Source organism: Pleurodeles waltl, chromosome 9 (assembly GCF_031143425.1).
Source record: "Pleurodeles waltl isolate 20211129_DDA chromosome 9, aPleWal1.hap1.20221129, whole genome shotgun sequence".
Taxonomy (NCBI): Eukaryota; Metazoa; Chordata; class Amphibia; order Caudata; family Salamandridae; genus Pleurodeles; species Pleurodeles waltl.
Genome location: NC_090448.1, coordinates 656776032 through 656802179, shown reverse-complemented (window position 1 = coordinate 656802179; position 26148 = coordinate 656776032). Strand labels below are relative to the sequence as shown.

General features: G+C 46.6%; 1 protein-coding gene across 1 annotated transcript in view; it reads right to left on the bottom strand.

Moving 5' to 3' along the window:
* The window catches only part of CLPTM1 (CLPTM1 regulator of GABA type A receptor forward trafficking), a 326345-nt gene that overhangs the window by 253419 nt on the left and 46778 nt on the right, over positions 1-26148 (bottom strand). The window contains exons 3-4 of the mRNA XM_069207717.1: positions 18281-18404; positions 11916-12074 (exon numbers count right to left, since the gene is read on the bottom strand). Coding sequence (XP_069063818.1) covers positions 11916-12074; positions 18281-18404 — 283 coding nt within the window. The remainder of the gene's footprint in view (positions 1-11915; positions 12075-18280; positions 18405-26148) is intronic.

Sequence of the window (26148 nt, the reverse complement as noted above, 5' to 3'; positions counted from 1 at the left end):
AGTTTCCTGAACTCTTCTCCTTAACCCCTGGTCAGACACACCTGTGTACCCATGATGTGGACACAGGAGACAGCATGCCTGTCAAGAACAAAATCTTTAGACAATCTGACCATGTTAAAGAAAGCATCAAGGTGGAAGTCCACAAGATGCTGGAATTGGGAGTAATTGAGCGCTCTGACAGCCCCTGGGCTAGCCCAGTGGTCTTAGTCCCCAAACCTCACACCAAAGATGGAAAGAAAGAGATGAGGTTTTGTGTGGACTACAGAGGGCTCAATTCTGTCACCAAAACAGATGCCCATCCAATTCCAAGAGCTGATGAGCTCATTGATAAATTAGGTGCTGCCAAATTTCTAAGTACCTTTGACTTGACAGCAGGGTACTGGCAAATAAAAATGGCACCTGGAGCCAAAGAAAAGACAGCATTCTCCACACCTGATGGGCATTATCAGTTTACTGTTATGCCCTTTGGTTTAAAGAATGCCCCTGCCACCTTCCAAAGGTTGGTGAATCAAGTCCTTGCTGGCTTGGAGTCCTTTAGCACAGCTTATCTTGATGATATTGCTGTCTTTAGCTCCACCTGGCAGGATCACCTGGTCCACCTGAGGAAGGTTTTGAAGGCTCTGCAATCTGCAGGCCTCTCTATCAAGGCATCCAAATGCCAGATAGGGCAGGGAACTGTGGTTTACTTGGGACACCTTGTAGGTGGAGGCCAAGTTCAGCCACTCCAACCCAAGATCCAGACTATTCTGGACTGGGTAGCTCCAAAAACCCAGACTCAAGTCAGGGCATTCCTTGGCTTGACTGGGTATTACAGGAGGTTTGTGAAGGGATATGGATCCATTGTGACAGCCCTCACTGAACTCACCTCCAAGAAAATGCCCAAGAAAGTGAACTGGACTGTGGAATGCCAACAGGCCTTTGACACCCTGAAACAAGCAATGTGCTCAGCACCAGTTCTCAAAGCTCCAGATTATTCTAAGCAGTTCATTGTGCAGACTGATGCCTCTGAACATGGGATAGGGGCAGTTTTGTCCCAAACAAATGATGATGGCCTTGACCAGCCTGTTGCTTTCATTAGCAGGAGGTTACTCCCCAGGGAGCAGCGTTGGAGTGCCATTGAGAGGGAGGCCTTTGCTGTGGTTTGGTCCCTGAAGAAGCTGAGACCATACCTCTTTGGGACTCACTTCCTAGTTCAAACTGACCACAGACCTCTCAAATGGCTGATGCAAATGAAAGGTGAAAATCCTAAACTGTTGAGGTGGTCCATCTCCCTACAGGGAATGGACTTTATAGTGGAACACAGACCTGGGACTGCCCATGCCAATGCATATGGCCTTTCCAGGTTCTTCCACTTAGAAAATGAAGACTCTCTTGGGAAAGGTTAGTCTCATCCTCTTTCGTTTGGGGGGGGGGGTTGTGTAAGGAAATGCCTCCTTGGCATGGTTGCCCCCTGACTTTTTGCCTTTGCTGATGCTATGTTTACAATTGAAAGTGTGCTGAGGCCTGCTAACCAGGCCCCAGCACCAGTGTTCTTTCCCTAACCTGTACTTTTGTATCCACAATTGGCAGACCCTGGCATCCAGATAAGTCCCTTGTAACTGGTACTTCTAGTACCAAGGGCCCTGATGCCAAGGAAGGTCTCTAAGGGCTGCAGCATGTCTTATGCCACCCTGGAGACCTCTCACTCAGCACCGACACACTGCTTACCAGCTTGTGTGTGCTAGTGAGGTCAAAACGAGTAAGTCGACATGGCACTCCCCTCAGGGTGCCATGCCAGCCTCTCACTGCCTATGCAGTATAGGTAAGACACCCCTCTAGCAGGCCTTACAGCCCAAAGGCAGGGTGCACTATACCATAGGTGAGGGTACCAGTGCATGAGCATGGTACCCCTACAGTGTCTAAACAAAACCTTAGACATTGTAAGTGCAGGGTAGCCATAAGAGTATATGGTCTGGGAGTCTGTCAAACACGAACTCCACAGCACCATAATGGCTACACTGAAAACTGGGAAGTTTGGTATCAAACTTCTCAGCACAATAAATGCACACTGATGCCAGTGTACATTTTATTGTGAAATACACCACAGAGGGCCCCTTAGAGGTGCCCCCTGAAACTTAACCGACTATCTGTGTAGGCTGACTAGTTTTAGCAGCCTGCCACAAACCGAGACATGTTGCTGGCCCCATGGGGAGAGTGCCTTTGTCACTCTGAGGCCAGTAACAAAGCCTGCACTGGGTGGAGATGCTAACACCTCCCCCAGGCAGGAATTGTCACACCTGGCGGTGAGCCTCAAAGGCTCACCTCCTTTGTGCCAACCCAGCAGGACACTCCAGCTAGTGGAGTTGCCCGCCCCCTCCGGCCAGGCCCCACTTTTGGCGGCAAGGCCGGAGAAAATAATGAGAAAAACAAGGAGGAGTCACTGGCCAGTCAGGACAGCCCCTAAGGTGTCCTGAGCTGAAGTGACTCTAACTTTTAGAAATCCTCCATCTTGCAGATGGAAGATTCCCCCAATAGGGTTAGGATTGTGACCCCCTCCCCTTGGGAGGAGACACAAAGAGGGTGTACCCACCCTCAGGGCTAGTAGCCATTGGCTACTAACCCCCCAGACCTAAACACGCCCTTAAATTTAGTATTTAAGGGCTACCCTGAACCCTAGAAAATTAGATTCCTGCAACTACAAGAAGAAGGACTGCCTAGCTGAAAACCCCTGCAGAGGAAGACCAGAAGACGACAACTGCCTTGGCTCCAGAAACTCACCGGCCTGTCTCCTGCCTTCCAAAGATCCTGCTCCAGCGACGCCTTCCAAAGGGACCAGCGACCTCGACATCCTCTGAGGACTGCCCCTGCTTCGAAAAGACAAGAAACTCCCGAGGACAGCGGACCTGCTCCAAGAAAAGCTGCAACTTTGTTTCCAGCAGCTTTAAAGAACCCTGCAAGCTCCCCGCAAGAGGCGTGAGACTTGCAACACTGCACCCGGCGACCCCGACTCGGCTGGTGGCGATCCAACACCTCAGGAGGGACCCCAGGACTACTCTAAGACTGTGAGTACAAAAACCTGTCCCCCCTGAGCCCCCACAGCGCCGCCTGCAGAGGGAATCCCGAGGCTTCCCCTGACCGCGACTCTTTGAATCCTAAGTCCCGACACCTGGGAGAGACCCTGCACCCGCAGCCCCCAGGACCTGAAGGACCGGACTTTCACTGGAGGAGTGACCCCCAGGAGTCCCTCTCCCTTGATCAAGTGGAGGTTTCCCCGAGGAACCCCCCCCTTGCCTGCCTGCAGCGCTGAAGAGATCCCGAGATCTCTCATAGACTAACATTGCGAACCCGACGCTTGTTTCTACACTGCACCCGGCCGCCCCCGCGCCGCTGAGGGTGAAATTTCTGTGTGGGCTTGTGTCCCCCCCGGTGCCCTACAAAACCCCTCTGGTCTGCCCTCCGAAGACGCGGGTACTTACCTGCAAGCAGACCGGAACCGGGGCACCCCCTTCTCTCCATTCTAGCCTATGTGTTTTGGGCACCACTTTGAACTCTGCACCTGACCGGCCCTGAGCTGCTGGTGTGGTGACTTTGGGGTTGCTCTGAACCCCCAACGGTGGGCTACCTTGGACCAAGAACTGAACCCTGTAAGTGTCTTACTTACCTGGTAAAACTAACAAAAACTTACCTCCCCCAGGAACTGTGAAAATTGCACTGTGTCCACTTTTAAAACAGCTATTTGTCAATAACTTGTAAAGTATACATGCAATTTTTATGATTTGAAGTTCCTAAAGTACTTACCTGCAATACCTTTCGAATGAGATATTACATGTAGAATTTGAACCTGTGGTTCTTAAAATAAACTAAGAAAAGATATTTTTCTATACAAAAACCTATTGGCTGGATTTGTCTCTGAGTGTGTGTACCTCATTTATTGTCTATGTGTATGTACAACAAATGCTTAACACTACTCCTTGGATAAGCCTACTGCTCGACCACACTACCACAAAATAGAGCATTAGTATTATCTCTTTTTGCCACTATCTTACCTCTAAGGGGAACCCTTGGACTCTGTGCATGCTATTCCTTACTTTGAAATAGCACATACAGAGCCAACTTCCTACATTGGTGGATCAGCGGTGGGGTACAAGACTTTGCATTTGCTGGACTACTCGGCCAATACCTGATCACACGACAAATTCCAAAATTGTCATTAGAAATTCATTTTTGCAATTTGAAATTTTTCTAAATTCTTAAAAGTCCTGCTAGGGCCTTGTGTGTTAAGTCCCTGTTTAGCATTGTCTTTTAGAGTTTAAAAGTTTGTTAAAAGTTTGAAATTAGATTCTAGAAACAGTTTTAGATTCTTTAAAAAGTCTTCCAACTTTTTAGCAAAATAATGTCTGATACAGAGATGAATGTGGTGGAACTCGACACCACACCTTACCTCCATCTTAAGATGAGGGAGCTAAGGTCTCTCTGTAATATCAAAAAAATAACCATTGGCTCCAGACCTACCAAAATTCAGCTCCAGGAGCTGTTGGCAGAGTTTGAAAAAGCCAACCCCTCTGATGATGACCTCACAGAGGAAGAAATTAGTGACTTGGAGGCCAATGTCCCTCCTCCAGTCCTAAATAGGGAGAACAGGACCCCTCAAGTCCTGTCTCCAACTGTGTTAGTCAGAAATAGTGAGTCCCTCACAGGAGGGTCCCACATTTCTGAAATCACTGAGGATGCTCTCAGTGAAGATGACCTCCTGTTAGCCAGGATGGCCAAAAGATTGGCTTTAGAGAGACAGCTCCTAGCCATAGAAAGGGAAAGACAAGAGATGGGCCTAGGACCCATCAATGGTGGCAGCAACATAAATAGGGTCAGAGATTCTCCTGACATGTTGAAAATCCCCAAAGGGATTGTGACAAAATTTGAAGATGGTGATGACATCACCAAGTGGTTCACAGCTTTTGAGAGGGCTTGTGTAACCAGAAAAGTGAACAGATCTCACTGGGGTGCTCTCCTTTGGGAAATGTTCACTGGAAAGTGTAGGGATAGACTCCTCACACTCTCTGGAAAAGATGCAGAATCTTATGACCTCATGAAGGGTACCCTGATTGAGGGCTTTGGATTCTCCACTGAGGAGTACAGGATTAGGTTCAGGGGGGCTCAACAATCCTCGAGCCAGACCTGGGTTGACTTTGTTGACTACTCAGTGAAAACACTAGATGGTTGGATTCAAGGCAGTGGTGTAAGTAATTATGATGGGCTGTACAATTTATTTGTGAAAGAACACCTGTTAAGTAATTGTTTCAATGATAAACTGCATCAGCATCTGGTAGACCTAGGACCAATTTCTCCCCAAGAATTGGGAAAGAAGGCGGACCATTGGGTCAAGACAAGGGTGTCCAAGACTTCAACAGGGGGTGACCAAAAGAAAGGGGTCACAAAGACTCCCCAGGGGAAGGGTGATGAGACAACCAAAACTAAAAATAGTAAAGAGTCTTCTACAGGCCCCCAAAAACCTGCACAGGAGGGTGGGCCCAGAGCCTCTTCACAAAACAATGGGTACAAGGGTAAAAACTTTGATCCCAAAAAGGCCTGGTGTCATAGCTGTAAACAGCATGGACACCAAACTGGAGACAAGGCCTGTCCCAAGAAAGGTTTCACTCCAAACTCCCATCCAGGTAACACTGGTATGGCTAGTCTCCAAGTGGGATCAACAGTGTGCCCAGAGCAAATCAGGGTCCACACTGAAGCTATTCTAGTTTCTGAGGGTGGGGTGGATTTAGCCACACTAGCTGTCTGGCCGCCTAACATGCAAAAATACAGACAGCAACTCTTAATTAATGGGACTAGAATAGAGGGCCTGAGGGATACAGGTGCCAGTGTCACCATGGTGACAGAGAAACTGGTTTCCCCTGGCCAATACCTGACTGGAAAAACTTACACAGTCACCAACGCTGACAATCAGAGAAAAGTACATCCCATGGCAATGGTTACTTTAGAATGGGGAGGGGTCAATGGCCTGAAACAGGTGGTGGTCTCCTCAAATATCCCAGTGGACTGTCTGCTTGGAAATGACCTGGAGTCCTCAGCATGGGCTGAGGTAGAACTAAAAACCCATGCAGCAATGCTGGGTATCCCTGAACTGGTGTGTGTGAAAACAAGAGCACAATGCAAGGCACAGGGTGAACAAGTAGAGCTGGAGTCTGGAAAAATGGCCCAGCCTACCAAGAGAACAGGAAAGTCAGTTGGGAAACCAACTACAACACAGCAAAAGAAAGGGAACCTCTCTTCTCAGGAAGAAGTTCTGCCCTCTGAGGGAACTGAGCCTTTGGAGCTTGAACCTTATCAGGTTGAGCTCTTAGGCCCAGGGGGGCCCTCAAGGGAGGAGCTGTGTAAGGGACAAGAAACCTGTCCCTCTCTTGAAGGCCTTAGGCAGCAAGCTGCTGAAGAGTCCAAAGGCAAGAAAAATGGAACGCATAGGGTCTATTGGGAAGATGGACTCCTGTACACTGAGGCCAGAGACCCCAAACCTGGTGCCACTAGGAGAGTGGTAGTGCCTCAGCTGTTCAGGAAGTTCATCCTAACATTGGCCCATGACATTCCCCTTGCTGGACATTTGGGACAAACCAAGACGTGGGAGAGGTTAGTCAACCACTTCTACTGGCCCAATATGTCCAACATGGTTAAGGAGTTTTGCCTCTCCTGCCCCACCTGTCAAGCCAGTGGTAAGACAGGTGGACATCCAAAGGCCCCCCTCATTCCACTTCCAGTGGTGGGGGTTCCCTTTGAAAGAGTGGGTGTGGACATAGTTGGTCCACTAGAACCCCCCCACAGCCTCAGGAAATATGTATATCCTGGTAGTAGTGGATCATGCTACCAGGTATCCTGAAGCTATTCCCCTTAGGTCGACTACTGCCCCTGCAGTAGCCAAGGCCCTCATTGGTATCTTTACCAGAGTGGGTTTCCCTAAGGAGGTGGTGTCTGACAGAGGTACCAACTTCATGTCAGCATACCTAAAGCACATGTGGAATGAGTGTGGAGTGACTTATAAATTCACTACACCATACCATCCACAAACTAATGGCTTGGTTGAGAGATTCAACAAGACATTAAAAGGCATGATCATGGGGCTCCCAGAAAAACTCAAAAGGAGATGGGATGTCCTCTTGCCATGCCTGCTTTTCGCTTACAGAGAGGTGCCACAGAAGGGAGTAGGATTCTCACCCTTTGAACTTCTGTTTGGTCATCCTGTAAGGGGACCACTTGCCCTTGTTAAAGAAGGCTGGGAGAGACCTCTCCATGAGCCTAAACAGGACATAGTGGACTATGTACTTGGCCTTCGCTCTAGAATGGCAGAGTACATGGAAAAGGCAACCAAAAACCTTGAGGCCAGCCAACAGCTCCAGAAGTTTTGGTATGACCAAAAGGCTGCACTGGTTGAGTTCCAACCAGGGCAGAAAGTCTGGGTTCTGGAGCCTGTGGCTCCCAGGGCACTCCAGGACAAATGGAGTGGCCCTTACCCAGTACTAGAAAGGAAGAGTCAGGTCACCTACCTGGTGGACCTGGGCACAAGCAGGAGCCCCAAGAGGGTGATCCATGTGAACCGCCTTAAGCTCTTCCATGACAGGGCTGATGTGAATCTGTTGATGGTAACAGATGAGGATCAGGAGGCAGAGAGTGAACCTCTCCCTGATCTTCTGTCATCAGACCCAAAAGATGGCACAGTAGATGGAGTGATCTACTCAGACACCCTCTCTGGCCAACAGCAAGCTGATTGTAGGAGAGTCCTACAACAGTTTCCTGAACTCTTCTCCTTAACCCCTGGTCAGACACACCTGTGTACCCATGATGTGGACACAGGAGACAGCATGCCTGTCAAGAACAAAATCTTTAGACAATCTGACCATGTTAAAGAAAGCATCAAGGTGGAAGTCCACAAGATGCTGGAATTGGGAGTAATTGAGCGCTCTGACAGCCCCTGGGCTAGCCCAGTGGTCTTAGTCCCCAAACCTCACACCAAAGATGGAAAGAAAGAGATGAGGTTTTGTGTGGACTACAGAGGGCTCAATTCTGTCACCAAAACAGATGCCCATCCAATTCCAAGAGCTGATGAGCTCATTGATAAATTAGGTGCTGCCAAATTTCTAAGTACCTTTGACTTGACAGCAGGGTACTGGCAAATAAAAATGGCACCTGGAGCCAAAGAAAAGACAGCATTCTCCACACCTGATGGGCATTATCAGTTTACTGTTATGCCCTTTGGTTTAAAGAATGCCCCTGCCACCTTCCAAAGGTTGGTGAATCAAGTCCTTGCTGGCTTGGAGTCCTTTAGCACAGCTTATCTTGATGATATTGCTGTCTTTAGCTCCACCTGGCAGGATCACCTGGTCCACCTGAGGAAGGTTTTGAAGGCTCTGCAATCTGCAGGCCTCTCTATCAAGGCATCCAAATGCCAGATAGGGCAGGGAACTGTGGTTTACTTGGGACACCTTGTAGGTGGAGGCCAAGTTCAGCCACTCCAACCCAAGATCCAGACTATTCTGGACTGGGTAGCTCCAAAAACCCAGACTCAAGTCAGGGCATTCCTTGGCTTGACTGGGTATTACAGGAGGTTTGTGAAGGGATATGGATCCATTGTGACAGCCCTCACTGAACTCACCTCCAAGAAAATGCCCAAGAAAGTGAACTGGACTGTGGAATGCCAACAGGCCTTTGACACCCTGAAACAAGCAATGTGCTCAGCACCAGTTCTCAAAGCTCCAGATTATTCTAAGCAGTTCATTGTGCAGACTGATGCCTCTGAACATGGGATAGGGGCAGTTTTGTCCCAAACAAATGATGATGGCCTTGACCAGCCTGTTGCTTTCATTAGCAGGAGGTTACTCCCCAGGGAGCAGCGTTGGAGTGCCATTGAGAGGGAGGCCTTTGCTGTGGTTTGGTCCCTGAAGAAGCTGAGACCATACCTCTTTGGGACTCACTTCCTAGTTCAAACTGACCACAGACCTCTCAAATGGCTGATGCAAATGAAAGGTGAAAATCCTAAACTGTTGAGGTGGTCCATCTCCCTACAGGGAATGGACTTTATAGTGGAACACAGACCTGGGACTGCCCATGCCAATGCAGATGGCCTTTCCAGGTTCTTCCACTTAGAAAATGAAGACTCTCTTGGGAAAGGTTAGTCTCATCCTCTTTCGTTTGGGGGGGGGGGGTTGTGTAAGGAAATGCCTCCTTGGCATGGTTGCCCCCTGACTTTTTGCCTTTGCTGATGCTATGTTTACAATTGAAAGTGTGCTGAGGCCTGCTAACCAGGCCCCAGCACCAGTGTTCTTTCCCTAACCTGTACTTTTGTATCCACAATTGGCAGACCCTGGCATCCAGATAAGTCCCTTGTAACTGGTACTTCTAGTACCAAGGGCCCTGATGCCAAGGAAGGTCTCTAAGGGCTGCAGCATGTCTTATGCCACCCTGGAGACCTCTCACTCAGCACCGACACACTGCTTACCAGCTTGTGTGTGCTAGTGAGGTCAAAACGAGTAAGTCGACATGGCACTCCCCTCAGGGTGCCATGCCAGCCTCTCACTGCCTATGCAGTATAGGTAAGACACCCCTCTAGCAGGCCTTACAGCCCAAAGGCAGGGTGCACTATACCATAGGTGAGGGTACCAGTGCATGAGCATGGTACCCCTACAGTGTCTAAACAAAACCTTAGACATTGTAAGTGCAGGGTAGCCATAAGAGTATATGGTCTGGGAGTCTGTCAAACACGAACTCCACAGCACCATAATGGCTACACTGAAAACTGGGAAGTTTGGTATCAAACTTCTCAGCACAATAAATGCACACTGATGCCAGTGTACATTTTATTGTGAAATACACCACAGAGGGCCCCTTAGAGGTGCCCCCTGAAACTTAACCGACTATCTGTGTAGGCTGACTAGTTTTAGCAGCCTGCCACAAACCGAGACATGTTGCTGGCCCCATGGGGAGAGTGCCTTTGTCACTCTGAGGCCAGTAACAAAGCCTGCACTGGGTGGAGATGCTAACACCTCCCCCAGGCAGGAATTGTCACACCTGGCGGTGAGCCTCAAAGGCTCACCTCCTTTGTGCCAACCCAGCAGGACACTCCAGCTAGTGGAGTTGCCCGCCCCCTCCGGCCAGGCCCCACTTTTGGCGGCAAGGCCGGAGAAAATAATGAGAAAAACAAGGAGGAGTCACTGGCCAGTCAGGACAGCCCCTAAGGTGTCCTGAGCTGAAGTGACTCTAACTTTTAGAAATCCTCCATCTTGCAGATGGAAGATTCCCCCAATAGGGTTAGGATTGTGACCCCCTCCCCTTGGGAGGAGACACAAAGAGGGTGTACCCACCCTCAGGGCTAGTAGCCATTGGCTACTAACCCCCCAGACCTAAACACGCCCTTAAATTTAGTATTTAAGGGCTACCCTGAACCCTAGAAAATTAGATTCCTGCAACTACAAGAAGAAGGACTGCCTAGCTGAAAACCCCTGCAGAGGAAGACCAGAAGACGACAACTGCCTTGGCTCCAGAAACTCACCGGCCTGTCTCCTGCCTTCCAAAGATCCTGCTCCAGCGACGCCTTCCAAAGGGACCAGCGACCTCGACATCCTCTGAGGACTGCCCCTGCTTCGAAAAGACAAGAAACTCCCGAGGACAGCGGACCTGCTCCAAGAAAAGCTGCAACTTTGTTTCCAGCAGCTTTAAAGAACCCTGCAAGCTCCCCGCAAGAGGCGTGAGACTTGCAACACTGCACCCGGCGACCCCGACTCGGCTGGTGGCGATCCAACACCTCAGGAGGGACCCCAGGACTACTCTAAGACTGTGAGTACAAAAACCTGTCCCCCCTGAGCCCCCACAGCGCCGCCTGCAGAGGGAATCCCGAGGCTTCCCCTGACCACGACTCTTTGAATCCTAAGTCCCGACACCTGGGAGAGACCCTGCACCCGCAGCCCCCAGGACCTGAAGGACCGGACTTTCACTGGAGGAGTGACCCCCAGGAGTCCCTCTCCCTTGATCAAGTGGAGGTTTCCCCGAGGAACCCCCCCCTTGCCTGCCTGCAGCGCTGAAGAGATCCCGAGATCTCTCATAGACTAACATTGCGAACCCGACGCTTGTTTCTACACTGCACCCGGCCGCCCCCGCGCCGCTGAGGGTGAAATTTCTGTGTGGGCTTGTGTCCCCCCCGGTGCCCTACAAAACCCCTCTGGTCTGCCCTCCGAAGACGCGGGTACTTACCTGCAAGCAGACCGGAACCGGGGCACCCCCTTCTCTCCATTCTAGCCTATGTGTTTTGGGCACCACTTTGAACTCTGCACCTGACCGGCCCTGAGCTGCTGGTGTGGTGACTTTGGGGTTGCTCTGAACCCCCAACGGTGGGCTACCTTGGACCAAGAACTGAACCCTGTAAGTGTCTTACTTACCTGGTAAAACTAACAAAAACTTACCTCCCCCAGGAACTGTGAAAATTGCACTGTGTCCACTTTTAAAACAGCTATTTGTCAATAACTTGTAAAGTATACATGCAATTTTTATGATTTGAAGTTCCTAAAGTACTTACCTGCAATACCTTTCGAATGAGATATTACATGTAGAATTTGAACCTGTGGTTCTTAAAATAAACTAAGAAAAGATATTTTTCTATACAAAAACCTATTGGCTGGATTTGTCTCTGAGTGTGTGTACCTCATTTATTGTCTATGTGTATGTACAACAAATGCTTAACACTACTCCTTGGATAAGCCTACTGCTCGACCACACTACCACAAAATAGAGCATTAGTATTATCTCTTTTTGCCACTATCTTACCTCTAAGGGGAACCCTTGGACTCTGTGCATGCTATTCCTTACTTTGAAATAGCACATACAGAGCCAACTTCCTACATAGGCCTATCAGTAGTAGCAGATATTACACATGGCTCAATACTAACCTCTGGAATGTCGACTTCAGAATAGTGCTCGTAGCAGCCATCTTTATTCTCCCCGCTGGCCCAGTCCCCATATACCAGGTCTCGCTGCTCCCAAAATAATCTGGAAGTATCATTGAAGTCTGCGAATTGCTCACTTTCAGAAATAAAGACATGGAGGTCCTGCAAGAAGAAAGCAAATTGCTTAAAGCAATGGACTATAAGATTGCTCATATCGTGAGATGATTGAGTCACCAAACACAAAAACTCAAAAAAACAAATAAGACACAGTGCATCTTATAGGTGATTTTCCCTCAAAGAAAACTTGTGAGAACTAGCTACATAAATAAAAATAAATAAATTGAATTCCGAAGATATTTTACATAATTGTTCTCATAGCCCAGGTGTTACTGTAAGCAAGTCACAGGATATAAATATTGTAAGACTATACCAAGAGTCATATTTAGCCAGTGCAAATATTCTCTTTAGGGTTCCTAAAAAGTAAAATGTTCTGGTTCACAAAGAGACACTTCTTTTGCTTCTGGACTTGCCAGATACAGAATTACTGTAACTATTAGCCAAACTGTAAGGATGACCAGCAACACAGCTAAACGTGGGCAAACAATGTTATCAAAAACATTAGTTCCTTTGGAAAACATTTATTTTTAGCATCCAGAGGTACACACTAAAAAAAAAATTAAAAATTTTTTTAAAAAAATTTAAAAAAAAAAAAAGACATACGACAGCTTGTGAAATAAAATAATCAGTGCATCGAAAAATACTCCAACAACAGGAATAGCCTTGTTAATCGAGTGCATGTCAGGTTCTCATTATTTTAGTAATTAGTATTGATGATCAGTGGAATATTTTCCATGCTGGGTCGAAACGTTTTCTATAGTTAGATTTCTGAAATGACTTTGGTGAAGGGAGAATTCAGTCTTGAACTGTGTTTTTAGCCACTTCATCTACATGATTCTTGATAGGTTTTCTTTTGCTATTTATGTCACTATGTTCACACAAGTTCTGCTTATGTTCTATTTTAACATCAATGATTACATCCCTAGTAATACATATCAATTTATTATTCTAAATTCACCATTCTATCTGATTTTTTTCATTAGATGATCTACATACTAACCTCAGAATACAAAAAAATTATCATTTTTCAGACTTGATGCTTTTGATAAAAGACACTGTAAAGCACACTGTCTTACAGGCGCTATAATATATAGAGTTGCTGAGCAATTATATTTATAAAAGGTTTCCCAGATGTGCCTAACGTAATAAATAGTATTGTACACAAGGGTCTGGATGCAAGGTTTGTTTTTTAACCACATTATCACGACCAACAATAAAATCAAGTAAATTTATAAAAGCACACGATTACCCAAAGACCTAAAGACAGTGCTTGGCCAGAATACAAGGGCAGCCTATCACCCTAGGGCCCTTCAGTAAGGCGATGAAACTTTTGGAGTGAAGAGCCAGGGTTTAAGGGCTTTACTAAAGGCCATGTGACTTTCTAGGCACATAAGAATCTTATCCCGCCATCCCCACCACAGCACTGCGTTGATGGCTTTAGGCCCTGAGTGCAATGCACAAGGCCATGAACAGGAGACGTTTCCTTACTTGGATCCAATAATGCTTGCTCAATTCCACTGAGACCGACTGAAATTTGGGGATATCCAGTATCTGTCTCGCTGCTGCATTCTAAACAGGGTGCAGCTTGTTCAAAGATTACTTATTGATGTTTAAGTAAAGTGCAGTACAATAATCAAGTAGTGATGAAATCAGGGCCAAAACATCTGATTTACGCGCTGGCACAGGGCTGTAAGGGAAGATTTTACAAAGAGTCCTGATGTTATGAAAAGCATGAAGACAAGGTTTGGTTAACCTTCAGATCAAACGCAAGAAGTTGATTCAAAACAACACTAAAATATTTTGCCAAATTGGTGGGTAAAGGCAAGGTTCCCAGAGTATCTAGCCACCAGTTATTATTCCAAATAGAGAGTTGACCTCCAAAAATAATTACTTTAGTTTTCTCTACACTCAATTTTAGACAATTTGCCCTCATCCAATTGGCAACTGTGTTCATGCAGTTGTTAAAGTTGACACATGGAATATCCATCATTTGTGATACACAATTATTTGTGTCTCATCTGCATATGAAAGCATCTGTAAGGTGGAAGATTAAATGTGTTTCTGCTGGCCAAATTGATTTAAATTAAACAATGTTGGGTTTAAGGAGGATCCCTGAGGTACCCAACATGGCAGAGCAAAAGAGGGTGATTTAAATTGATTATAAGTTACAATTTGAGGTTTCTTTGTTAGCAAAGATTTTCAAGAGCTTTAAGACGGAGTCTTTGATACCTAGGCGTGCTACGGGGTCTGCCAATGGAGTTGAGGGAGATGGTATCAATGCCCCTATCAAAGGCTGTGGACTGATCCAATAGGATCAGTGCCACAGCCTGACCCACATCAACTAATGTCCTAAAGCTATCCACTGCTGAGACCCAGGCGATTCCTATGCCATGGTAGCTCCTGAATCCAAATTGGAAAGTATCCACTATTTCCTGTTCCTCAATAAAAAGACATGGGCTGGACATTCATGTGTTTTTCTAGAATGTTTGCAGGACTCGGGAGCAAAGATCTAGGACAACAGATTTTTAAATCCAAATTCGTTTTTATTTTTTTTATTTTTATAAAAGGGCCGAACTGTTGCTTCTTTCCACTAACATGGGTATCATCCTGTGGCGATAGCCCTGTTCATGACAAAGGCGAGAGGGGCAGCAATTGTGCTGGCTACTAACTGGATAACTTTGAGAGGGCAAGGTTTGAAAGGGGACCCTGACCTGACGTGGAGAAGGTGGAGTTCCATCTGATCTTCAGATCTGATCTTCAGATAGTTGTGTGAAGGAAAAAAAGAATCACTTTAGTTTCTATAGTTCCATCTCTACTTTCTCTAAGGTTTGAGTTCGCCTCTGAATCAGAGTCTGCAGAATTCTGTGTACCATGATTAAAAGAATCAAATTCTGAATAAATGGTAAGGATCTTCGATTGAAAGTAGTTTGAAAATTTATCACAGAACTCCTTGAATCCATCTAGGTTAATAGAATCTTTAGGTGAGGACATAAGGTTTATCACAGTGAATAAACAGCTCTCTAGTAGAGTTGGCAGCGTTGATTTTGTTAGTGCAAAAACTCAATTGCTCCCCTCTGATTGCTAGTTTGTAGTCCCTAATTAAGGCTCTATATGTGTTTAGTTTCCTGGGCTCGCTCTTGCTGTCGACACGCTTGCCTAAGCTGTCTGAGCCAGTCAGAGAATCACGGGGCTGCTGGCTGCTCCCTACGTCTCCGAGTTGCCTTAAAAGATGCAACCAACTCCAAGGCAGAGCTGAGCCAGGATGAGAACTCAGCTGCAACCAAATGAACATTGGCAGGGTCAGTCCTGTTGCTAGTTCTAAGGGCAGTGAAAAAGAAGTCCTTAGACATACCCTTTAAATCTCACTTGACTGCTCTGATTTTAGCCTTGCTCGAACCTTCGTACTTAGGCTTTCAGGAGAGTGTAAAACCAACTGCACAGAGGTCCGACCAGCTAAGAAGGAGCACTACACTTAGCTGCAGCAGTTAATCATTGGAGAAGAACCAGTATATGCCCTGTGCTATGCGTAGGGGCATTGACCAGTTGGTAGAACAAGACATTGTGTCAATAAAATGACACTGACTCTTCATGTTGCATCCTCTAATGAAAATCAAAATCCCCCGATATACTGAAATTAGCTTTCTCTAGATATGGTTCAATCAATTGGCCAAATCCGAGAGTTGAGGCTGATCTAGGGCCTGGGGTAAGTGACTGAAATGCCAGAGAAGGATTTGTTTAATGTTGAAGCTTTAATTTGAAGCTTAACGCCTCACAAGGAATCCTACATCACAAATGTTCCATAAAACAGTGGTAACTGACAGTATGGATAATAGCTAGAACTCCCCTTAGTCTATTTTCTCTATCATGTCTTAGTATCAGAAACTCTGCGGGAATGGCATTCACCAAGTCAGGGCCAGAAGAGTCCCAATCCCACAGCGTTGTGTGCCATTATGAATTTAGCACATTCTGTTTTATTAGGTCGAGCGCAAGGGGTCTGACGTGTTGTAATCTATCTGTGGGCTTCAAACCAAACCCATCACTATCACTTATTCAAGTGCTTGCCTTTCAAAAACCCTTTGTTATCATTGGTAAATGCTTTACGTTTGTCCCTCCGTGGGGCAGTTTTGTGATGGCCTTGGCCATCGACTGCACGTTTGCTGATAAATTTGAGTGCCAACTAACTTCTTTTCCCTTTTGGGTCTCGAATTCGTGCTAATGGTGCTTTAGATTGGCTTGCTTATGTCAACTGTTTTCATTTTCATTTTATGTGGTAAGAAAAGTCCAGTTAAGAATTTACAACGCTAATAGCTCTAACCTAAGCAAACGTGAGACCCACTGCATTACAACTGCTTGTTTTTAATAAACAAGCAAACATTAAATCAGGAACCCTCTGAGCTTCTCTTTGGAGCTACTCTCCTTCTTCATCTCCCCAATATCCAGTTTAATAGGAGGCTTATTAGATGCACCAGGTAATCTAGATTACAAGTCCGCAAAAAGTGAAGATCAAACCCCCTTTCTGACAGAGTCCGTTAATGTCAAACGGAGAGCAGCTTAATAACTTACCATGATTTTTCAAGCTCCAGAATTGCACCCACAAATAAGATAATCATGGGGCCCCTTCTGGTGCAAAATGGCCAGGGGTTCTGGTGCATGGCCCAGTCACTTCGTAGATGGGACCGACGGACTTGCCTTTTGTGTTCAGATCAGCCTGAATAGGCATTCCCCAGTGCAAGAAAAATGGATGGAGCGCTAAACGCCCAAACTGGTGGTTCCCAACGGCAACCAGGAAGTGGGGCAGAACATAAATGCTTTGTCCGTACAATCGGTCAAGCCATGATGGACCGGACAGCAAAGTAAGTAAAATAAGCCCTCTCTGGAGTAGCGCTCGTAGAGACTGCCTCCCGAGAAGCAGTGCTGAGTAATGTAAAGGAGAAACACAAGTAAGCCACGTACGTTTTATTTAAAGATTAAAAACTATAAACAAAATCACACAATAGCAAAATGTTAAAAGAAGTAAGAGCTTGCCTGTTGTAGTTGCGTCTCCGCGCATGAGCCTAAAGAGGTGTCCCCCAGTGCAAGGAAAACTGTCTTTACCGCATGCAGTTGGGTTTCCAGCTTGACCCATTTATGTGTGTATTCGGACACCTTTATGGATGGGACGGAATTAGGGGATCCAGAAAGAAAGTGAAGGGACAATTACAAATGATATGAAAAGGTGGGACCTACCTATAGGTCAGACCAGTGGTTCCCAACCTTTTGACTTCTGTGGACCCCCACTATAGCAATACTGGAACCGAGGGAGCCCCCAGCCCACCCCCCCCCCACACTGAATCACTATTGGAATGTGGGGACCCCCCCACTGAGTTATTACTCAAAGCTGGAGACCTAATATGTTAAAAATTATAAAATTATTACATTGTCTAAGCCGTCGCAAACCCCCTGAAGAAGCTTTGCGGACCCCGAGGGGTCGCTGAACCACAGGTTGGGAAACACTGGGCTAGACTCCTCCAGTGAAGATGTCAGGGCAAGTATAGTTCCTGTTATTTTACCTTGTGTCTGGCTCTTGATCTCCTTAGACCAATTATTTTAGGATTGGAGTTAAGTTTAAAAGGCTTGGTGACGGGGAATTATCTTTTTACGTCAAGCACATTTCACCTAACCAATAAAAAAAAAATCCAAACTTGTCTTCTGCTAATAACCAGTTATAGCTGGAGGAGACCAATGCACAATGGACTAATGATATCATCAGTATGCAGCAAAGTACAGCAGAACAGACATACATTCATACACTTACCAAGACAATCTGTCTTGCCTATGTCTCCATTCAAGATAGCAACTGTACTGGACAGGGACAATCAAGACCAACTAAAGAACGCAAGTTTACAGCAACTCTACACCCACCCAGACCCAAATCAAATGAGCTTACACATTCGTATGCCTTTGCTTATGGAGTGCAATAAAACAATTGTTTTATGATGGGAAGGAAGATGTTTAAAAAAAAAAAAATGAATACTGTACTGTTAAGACAATGAAAGAATTCGATAAGTGAAATTCTGTGGTCTCTTCATGTGCCAGGCTACACATTTCAGTGGATTTATCACAAACTCTCCCATAGTCCTACTTTAGGCAGCTAACCTGGAAAAAAAAAGCCCAGTGCATTTGAAAATATGAAGCCATGCCTCAGTGTACTGCAGGCCGATCCCACTGTGGAAAGGTCTTTCAAATTAACCCGGTCATGCATGGATAATTACCATTAATGTGTCTTTGGGGAAGAGATTCCGACTTGGAACCATGGGCACACCTGTGGGGCTGGCTTGATCCGTTGGCGCAGAGCCTCGTCGAAACCAGCTACTAATCGCCCAAATTATGAAGATTCTGCAAAAAAAATAAAAAAATAAAAAATAAAGGGCCAACCCGAGAAAGTGGGGCTACTGTTACTTTGAAACCATAACTCAGAGAAACATTCATCAGATGAAAACATTGCTACGGTTGGCCTGCATTGTTTTCATTAAGGAAACAATATTCCCTTGACAATATTATAACTTTATTGCAATTAGGGAATTTATGCATGTTAAATGTTGCAATAGGCAAACTATATATTTCACACATTCATCTTGAAATCCAAAAAACTGTCTAAAATACAAAATATATTTAAAAAGTAGTAACATTAAACATAATCTTCCATCACATGGTCCTCAAGTAAAAAAATCCTTACGTAATACAGTTTCATTGCTAAAGCACTAATTCAGTAACACTGTGCAAGAACTGCCCTCAAATTATTGCTGTCCTACACCCTCTGCTTAAAACTGTTTAGACTGTTTCTAAGATGGCAAATCTGGTTCCCTTGTTATTCTTGAAACCCTACTCCCATTTTCAGGATCATAATCCCTCCATGGAGATTAGTTTCCTTAGAGAGACATTTACGCATCTGCCAAGAAATATATTTTGGAAATCTGATGAAAACAATCATTAAAAACTCTGGTTTCAAAATCGCCTCCGATCTTGGTAGGTCATTCCATATTAGTTTCATGATTTCACAATTAAGTAGTATAGTACAATATATCACTTTTCCATGGCTCCTGCATGTTTTGCATCTAAAAACCCCTGTTAATAAAACCTGCCAGATATCTAATGCATCCTAAAGAACAATCTTTTGATCCGAGTACTTACTTACCAAGTTTACACATCACTTTATGCAATACTTGCCTAGCAATCTCTTCATTCCTGCACACAAATGTCAATATTTATTATCAATTCCAACCCGGTCTTGTTTTTAAACTCTAAGCGACTATCTAAGACAATGAGACCATGAACCCGGTAGGTTTCCACTGGTTCAAATCAAATCAAATCATTAACATTTATAAAGCGCGCTACTCACCCGTGCGGGTCTCAAGGCGCTAGGGGAAAGAGGGGGTTACCGCTGCTCGAAAAGCCAGGTTTTTAGGAGTCTCCGGAAAGCGGAGTGGTCCTGAGGCTGGTGGGGAGGGAGTTCCAGGTCTTGGCCGCCAGGAAGGAGAAAGATCTCCCACCCGCCGTGGAGCGGCGGATGCGAGGGACGGAAGAGAGTGTGAGGCCAGAGGAACGGAGGAGGCGGGTGGGGACGTAGAAGCTGAGGCGTCAGTTGAGGTATTCCGGTCCCTTGTCGTGGAGGGCTTTGTGTGCGTGGGTGAGAAGTCGAAAGGTGATCCTTTTGCTGACTGGGAGCCAATGCAGGTGTCTCAGGTGTGCGGAGATGTGGCTGTTGCGGGGTACGTCGAGGATGAGGCGGGCCGATGCGTTTTGAATGCGTTGCTGGCGATGTTGGAGTTTGGCGGTGGTCCCAGCATAGAGGGTGTTGGCGTAGTCCAGGCGGCTCGTGACGAGGGCGTGGGTCACGGTTTTTCTAGTGTCGGCGGGGATCCAGCGGAAGATCTTGCGGAGCATGCGGAGGGTGAGGAAGCAGGCAGAGGACACGGCATTGACTTGCTTGGTCATGGTGAGAAGAGGGTCCAAGATGAAGCTGAGGTTGCGGGCGTGGTCTGCGGGGGCCGGTGCGGTGCCGTGGGCCACCAGGAGTCGTCCCAGGCGGACGGGGTGTTGCCGAGGATGAGGACTTCCCTTTTTTCAGAGTTCAGCTTTAGGCGGCTGAGCCTCATCCAATCGGCGATGTCCTTCATACCCTCTTGTAGGTTGGTCTTGGCGCTGGCGGGGTCCTTGGTGAGGGAGAGTATAAGTTGGGTGTCGTCGGCGTAGGAGGTGATGATGATGATGATGATGTCGTGCTTGCGTACGATGTTGGCGAGGGGGCTCATGTAGACATTGAAGAGTGTCGGGCTGAGCGATGAGCCTTGAGGTAAGCCGCAGATGATCTCGGTGGGTTCTGAGCGAAACGGAGGGAAGTAAACTCTTTGGGAGCAGTTTGAGAGGAAGGAGGCGATCCAGTCCAGGGCCTGGCCTAGGATCCCGGTGGAGCGGAGGCGGGTGATTAGGGTGCGGTGACAGACGGTGTCGAAGGCAGCCGAAAGGTCGAGGAGAATGAGGGCGACTGTTTCACCGTTGTCCATCAGTGTTCTGATGTCGTCTGTGACTGAGATGAGGGCGGTTTCCGTGCTGTGGTTGGTTCGGAATCCGGTTTGTGAAGGGTCGAGCAGGTTGTTGTTTTCCAGGAAGGTGGTCAGCTGTTTGTTGATGGTCTTCTCTATTACCTTGGCTGGGAAAGGCAGGAGAGAGATGGGGCGGAAGTTTTTCAGGTCGCTCGGGTCAGCCGTAGGTTTCTTTAGTAGGGCGTTGACTTCGGCGTGTTTCCAGCATTCGGGGAAGGTAGCAGAAGAAAAAGAAGAGTTGATGACGGCCTGGAGGTGCGGGGCGATGATGTCGTCGGCTTTGTTAAAGATGAAGTGAGGGCAGGGGTCCGAAGGGGCGCCGGAGTGGATAGAGTTCATGGTGGATTTGGTTTCTTCAGTGTTGATGTGGGTCCAGTTGTTGAGGGTGATGGCCGGGGGTGCGGGTTCAGTGGTGTTTGGTTGGGTCTGGTGACCGAAGCTGTCGTGGAGGTCGCTGATCTTGCGATGGAAGAAGCTGGCGAGGGATTCGCACAAATCCTGTGAGGGCGTGACGGCGTTGGGGTTGGAGAACTCCTGGACGATGCTGAAGAGTTCTCTGCTGTTGTGGCTGTTTTTGTCCAGTCTGTCGGTGAAAAAGTTCCTTTTAGCAGCGCGGATCAGGTGGTGGTGTTCGCGGGTAGCGTTCTTGAGGGCAGTCATGTTGTCAGCGGTGTGGTCCTTGCGCCAGGCCTTCTCGAGGGCGCGACAAGTTTTCTTTGATTCTTTGAGGGTGTCAGAGAACCAGAGAGGTTTTTTGGTGTTGGTCTGTCGATGCGTGCGTTTGAGGGGAGCAAGGTTGTCTGTGCAGTTGGAGATCCAGTTTGTGAGGCTGAGGGCTGCGTCGTTGGGGTTGGTGGTGAGGGTGGGTTGGTTGGCGGCGAGTGCGGAGAAGAGTTGCTCTTCGGGGATCTTGTTCCACTGTCGACGAGGGATGGGTTGAGTGCGGAGGTGGCGGGTCTCGCGTCGGAATGTGAAGTGGACACAACTGTGGTCGGTCCAGTGTAGAGCGGAGGTGTGGCTGAAGAAGATGTGTTTGCTGGCGGAGAAGATCGGGTCGAGCGTGTGTCCGGCGATGTGGGTGGCGGTGTTCACCAGTTGTTTGAGGCCGAGATTGGCGAGGTTGTCGAGCAGGGTGGTGGTGTTGGGGTCGTTGTTTTGTTCCAGATGAAAGTTGAGGTCGCCTAGGAGGATGTAGTCCGGCGAGGGCGTGCGGGGAGATGAAGTCGGCGATGGTGTCGCTGTAAGGGGCGCGCGGTCCGAGAGGACGGTAGACGAGGGATCCTCTGAGGGTGGTCCTCGGGTCGGTGCGAATCTGAAAATGCAGGTGTTCAGCGGCGAGAGGGGTGTCTTCGGTGGAGGTGGTGACGCTGATGGAGTCTTTGAAGACGATGGCGATACCTCCTCCTACTTGGTTGGTGCGGCCTTTTCTGGAGATCTTGTAGCCTTCGGGGATGGCGGTGGCGATGTCTGGAGCAGAGGAGGCGTTCATCAAGGTCTCCGTGATGAAGGCGACGTCCGGGGCTGTGGAGTCCAGGAGGTCCCAGAGTTCAACGGCGTGCTTGTGGACGTAACGAGCGTTGACCAGGATGCACTTGAGGTGGTTGATGGCGCGTGGGCTTGTGGTCGTGGTAGAAGATGCGTTTGCAGGAGTTGCAGGAGAAGGGTCCATGGGTGCGTTTGGGGTGAGCTTGGAAGCAGGTGTTGGAGCGTCCTGGGTTGAGGGCGTGGAGGGTGGTGGGGTCGTAGCGGATCAGCAGGGCTTGGGAGAGCTGGGGACCTGGGGTCGTGGCGCTGGGCGCGGGCCAGGCGCAGACGGGCTTGCCTTTGGCGCGCAGCGGCGTCATATGAGGTAGGAGGGGGGGGTGTCAGCTGGGGGCGTGCAGGAAGTCGTGGCGGGAAAGCGCGAGGGAGGGGGGACAGGTTGAGTGAGAAGAGCTGGGGGGGGGGATTTAAGGGTGGAGGGGGTGAGTGTTAGGAGGTTTAGGAGATTAGGGAGAAAGATAGGAGTAAGGATGTGAAGATAGGGGAGGGGGGGTGTAGAGGTGGGTGAGAGGTAGAGTGAGAGGATAGGAAGATAGGTGATAGAGGGGGTGGCGGGAAGGGGGGAGAGATAGAGAAATAGATAGAGAAAATAGATAGATAGATAAATAGATAGAGAAATAGGTAGATAGGAGGGGTGGAGAGTGAGGGAGTTAGATAGTGGGATAGAGAGATAGAGAGATAGGTAGATAGGAGGAGTGAGGGAGGTAGATAGCGAACGGGTTAGATAGGGGTGATAGAGAGGGGGAGGCGAGTGAGGGAGGGGGATGAGGCAGGAGCAGGAGGGCAGGCGTGGGGAGAAGAAGACGGAGGAGGCAGAAGAACACAGAAGAACACAAGAGCAGGAGAACAGAAGATCACAGAAGATCACAGAAGATCACAGAAGATCACAGAAGATCACAGAAGATCACAGAAGATCACAGAAGATGATACAGAAAACGAAGAACAGAAGGCAGAAGACCACAGAAGAAGATGAGGAAGAAGAGAAAAAAAGAGAAGACGGGGAAAAGGAGAGTACAGCAGAAGATTACAGACGAGGAGCGAGGAGGAAGAACAGAGAAGAAAAGAAGAAAAGAACCAGGAGCAGGAGAGAGGGGTGAGTAGCGCGGGGCAGAGCGAGGGGCTGGGAGGTGGGGGGTACTTACTGTGAGGTGGGTCTCAGGAACTCAGGAACCTGGAGGAGCTGCAGCGGCAGGGGGAGCGACCTACCCTTGGGTCAATTCCATAACACAATAAAGTCTAATAAACAGTCTTTATTGTGGCATTCTAAAACATGTAAATTGGAAAAAGGCATGAAAACCCTGACGCTTTAAATACTTTGAAATATCAGACTGCACAAAAATGTTTCAAGGAGTTCCTCCCTCGGTCCTGTAAATAATGGAGCCCCCCAAGCCCCTCAAATCCGCCTACAGTCGCTCTTGTCAATAAATTCATTTCCCAATTTCAATAAAGGGAATCATTCTTAACAACCTAAATAATGTTCTACTAACAATGACACCCTGGTAAAAACTACTTGAAATAAAAACACTTTTCAACTGAGAGAGTAACCCACCAAATTAGGAACACATTAATTAACCTTTAAGGTATTGTTGCAGTGGATAATCTCTCAACATCCTGTTGATAACTGTCAACCAAATCAATCATCATTTGCAATACCCAACTCATGATGACGCACTCTGACAATTATTCACCTAAATCCACTCAATCACAAAAGAAAGTCTTGAAAAAAAATGTTCTACATTGAGAGAAGCTCAGATACTGAGCTGCACCACTAAATTTAACATCTAATAATGCAGAGTGTAGAAACGGATCTTAGAATTGCACAGATTCAACAGAAGATCAAGGAAGACCACAGGAAATGGGAGGCAGTGGTCGAGGGTGGTGTTAAAGAGCAAAGTTGATTCTCATAGATGACTTGACAGGGTACCAGCTCAGCAAGAAACAATCAGTCCTCATGTGATAGGGATGGGATTCTGAATTCATTCTAATTCCTTTTCGAAGCAGCACTAGGACAGTTGCCACCATTGCCTGAAAGCTCTCAGAATAAGTGCTCCACATTAATTACAGCATTCTGCAGTAGTAGACAAAACAAACGCCTAGCCTTCTGAAAAAAGTAATGTTAGGTTTAAAAAAAACAAAAAAGTAATGAATACTTCAAATGGAAAGCATTAATGAAGCTGGTGTTCACAAATCCTCTGAATATGTAAACACAAAAAACTGAGGAGTTGTAGGCCAAGAGACCTAAAGTACAGGGGATTTTAAAGCTGGAAAGGATCTCTGGATCTTTCTCAAAGCTTAAGGTAGGTCATTTTCTGCTAGAAATTGACTTTTGGCTGTACACTACAACACGAAAGACCTTTTGATTTCAGCATACCATGTCGCAACTGTACGTATGACTTTGAGCAATGTTCGGCTCCTTTACTGTGTAGCATCATCTGGGTCTCAAGGACAAAGGTGAGATAAATCCTGCCAGCCATCCTTCTCATAATCCATCCTCGTCCCTGTACATTCAAATCAAATGCTGTTATAGTGAATGCCATTAGTGCCAGGTCAAATGGATATAGACAGTTCACTTTTTCCGTCTCGCTCTAGCCCTTGTTCACCTTCACCACTCAGTAGTAGTTTCCACATAAAGAAGATGCCAAACTCCTGCACATCCAGTATACAAAGTTGCCATCCACTAACGGTGATATAGGAAAAAAACCAAGTAAAATCCTTCAATGAATAACCTCAATTTCCGGCTAAAGTCCATTAGAACAGAGGGATTGTGGTTCCTAGTGGTGGCAAATAGGGGGCTATAAGATAATTACACTTAAGTTCTAATGTCAGTGCCTCCAACCAAAGCCAGAAAAGAAACCAAACAGAATCTCTCTGAGAACAAGTGTCATTTAATGAAGTAAAGAAACAAGAGGGTTGCTTTTTCAATATCGGTTTTAAAAAATCCAATTTGACAATCCAGTGATTAACTTATATCAAAATATTCAAAGGCCATCTCTGTGAAGCCCCTTTTTCCACACACCAGTTAACACCTTCACCTGTGTTAGGCAACATGGGCTACTTCTGTTGATGAGTACTCTAAATGAGGGATATTGTGCCCAAGTCCAGTGGCTGGAAGCAGTGTGCCAAAATGGAGGCATGAGCATAAGAGCCTTCTCAAGCCCATCACATCTTCCCAACATGTGCACATACAAAAACACCTTCAATTAGATCTTAGGCCTAGAAATCCTATATTAAAGAAAAATAAAGTAATAAAAACTTGTACAAAGTAACCCTAGTGTTGCAATCTAATTTATATTATACTTCACTTGAGTCACAAAAGGACTGGGGTAATGCTAACCACCTTACAAGTCCTGGGGTTTCACACGACGTTCTCTAATGGCGAACTAGCAACTGACTTAGACAATATACTCCTGTGAGCTTGAATATGAACCAACTACCTGTTGTTGCTCCATAAAGTCATCGGTGGAAAGAAATTTCAATGATTCCTGTGGTGAATAATATTATGCATTGAATAATATGGGAAAAGGTAATATAGGTTGGAATACATGGTACAGAATGGGATAATATGGAATAGGATATATAATGTTGGATGAAATACAGAACAAGGGATGGCACACAATATTGGATGGGATATATGACATGGGACATATGAGAAAATATGGGATGTTATATAATGTGAAATTTAAATATGGAATTATACACATATATCATTAAAAGAACAGTTTATAGGGATATTTTTAGGTTCGGAATTTACTCATGCAAAAGCATAGAAATTCAGTAGTTAGAGTTTTTTCAAGTAACTCTAACTTGCATCCTAAGGTAACTATAACTCGTGCTGAATTTCTATGGTTGTGTACGAGTAAATTCAGAACCTAACAATAATATCCCTGTAACATTTGTTTTTTTCAGTGAATTTCGATGTTTTTTTTTTTTTAAACGCACAGTAATTATAATTACTATAAGGTATTCCAAACCTGCTGCGCATGGCCACCAGGCCT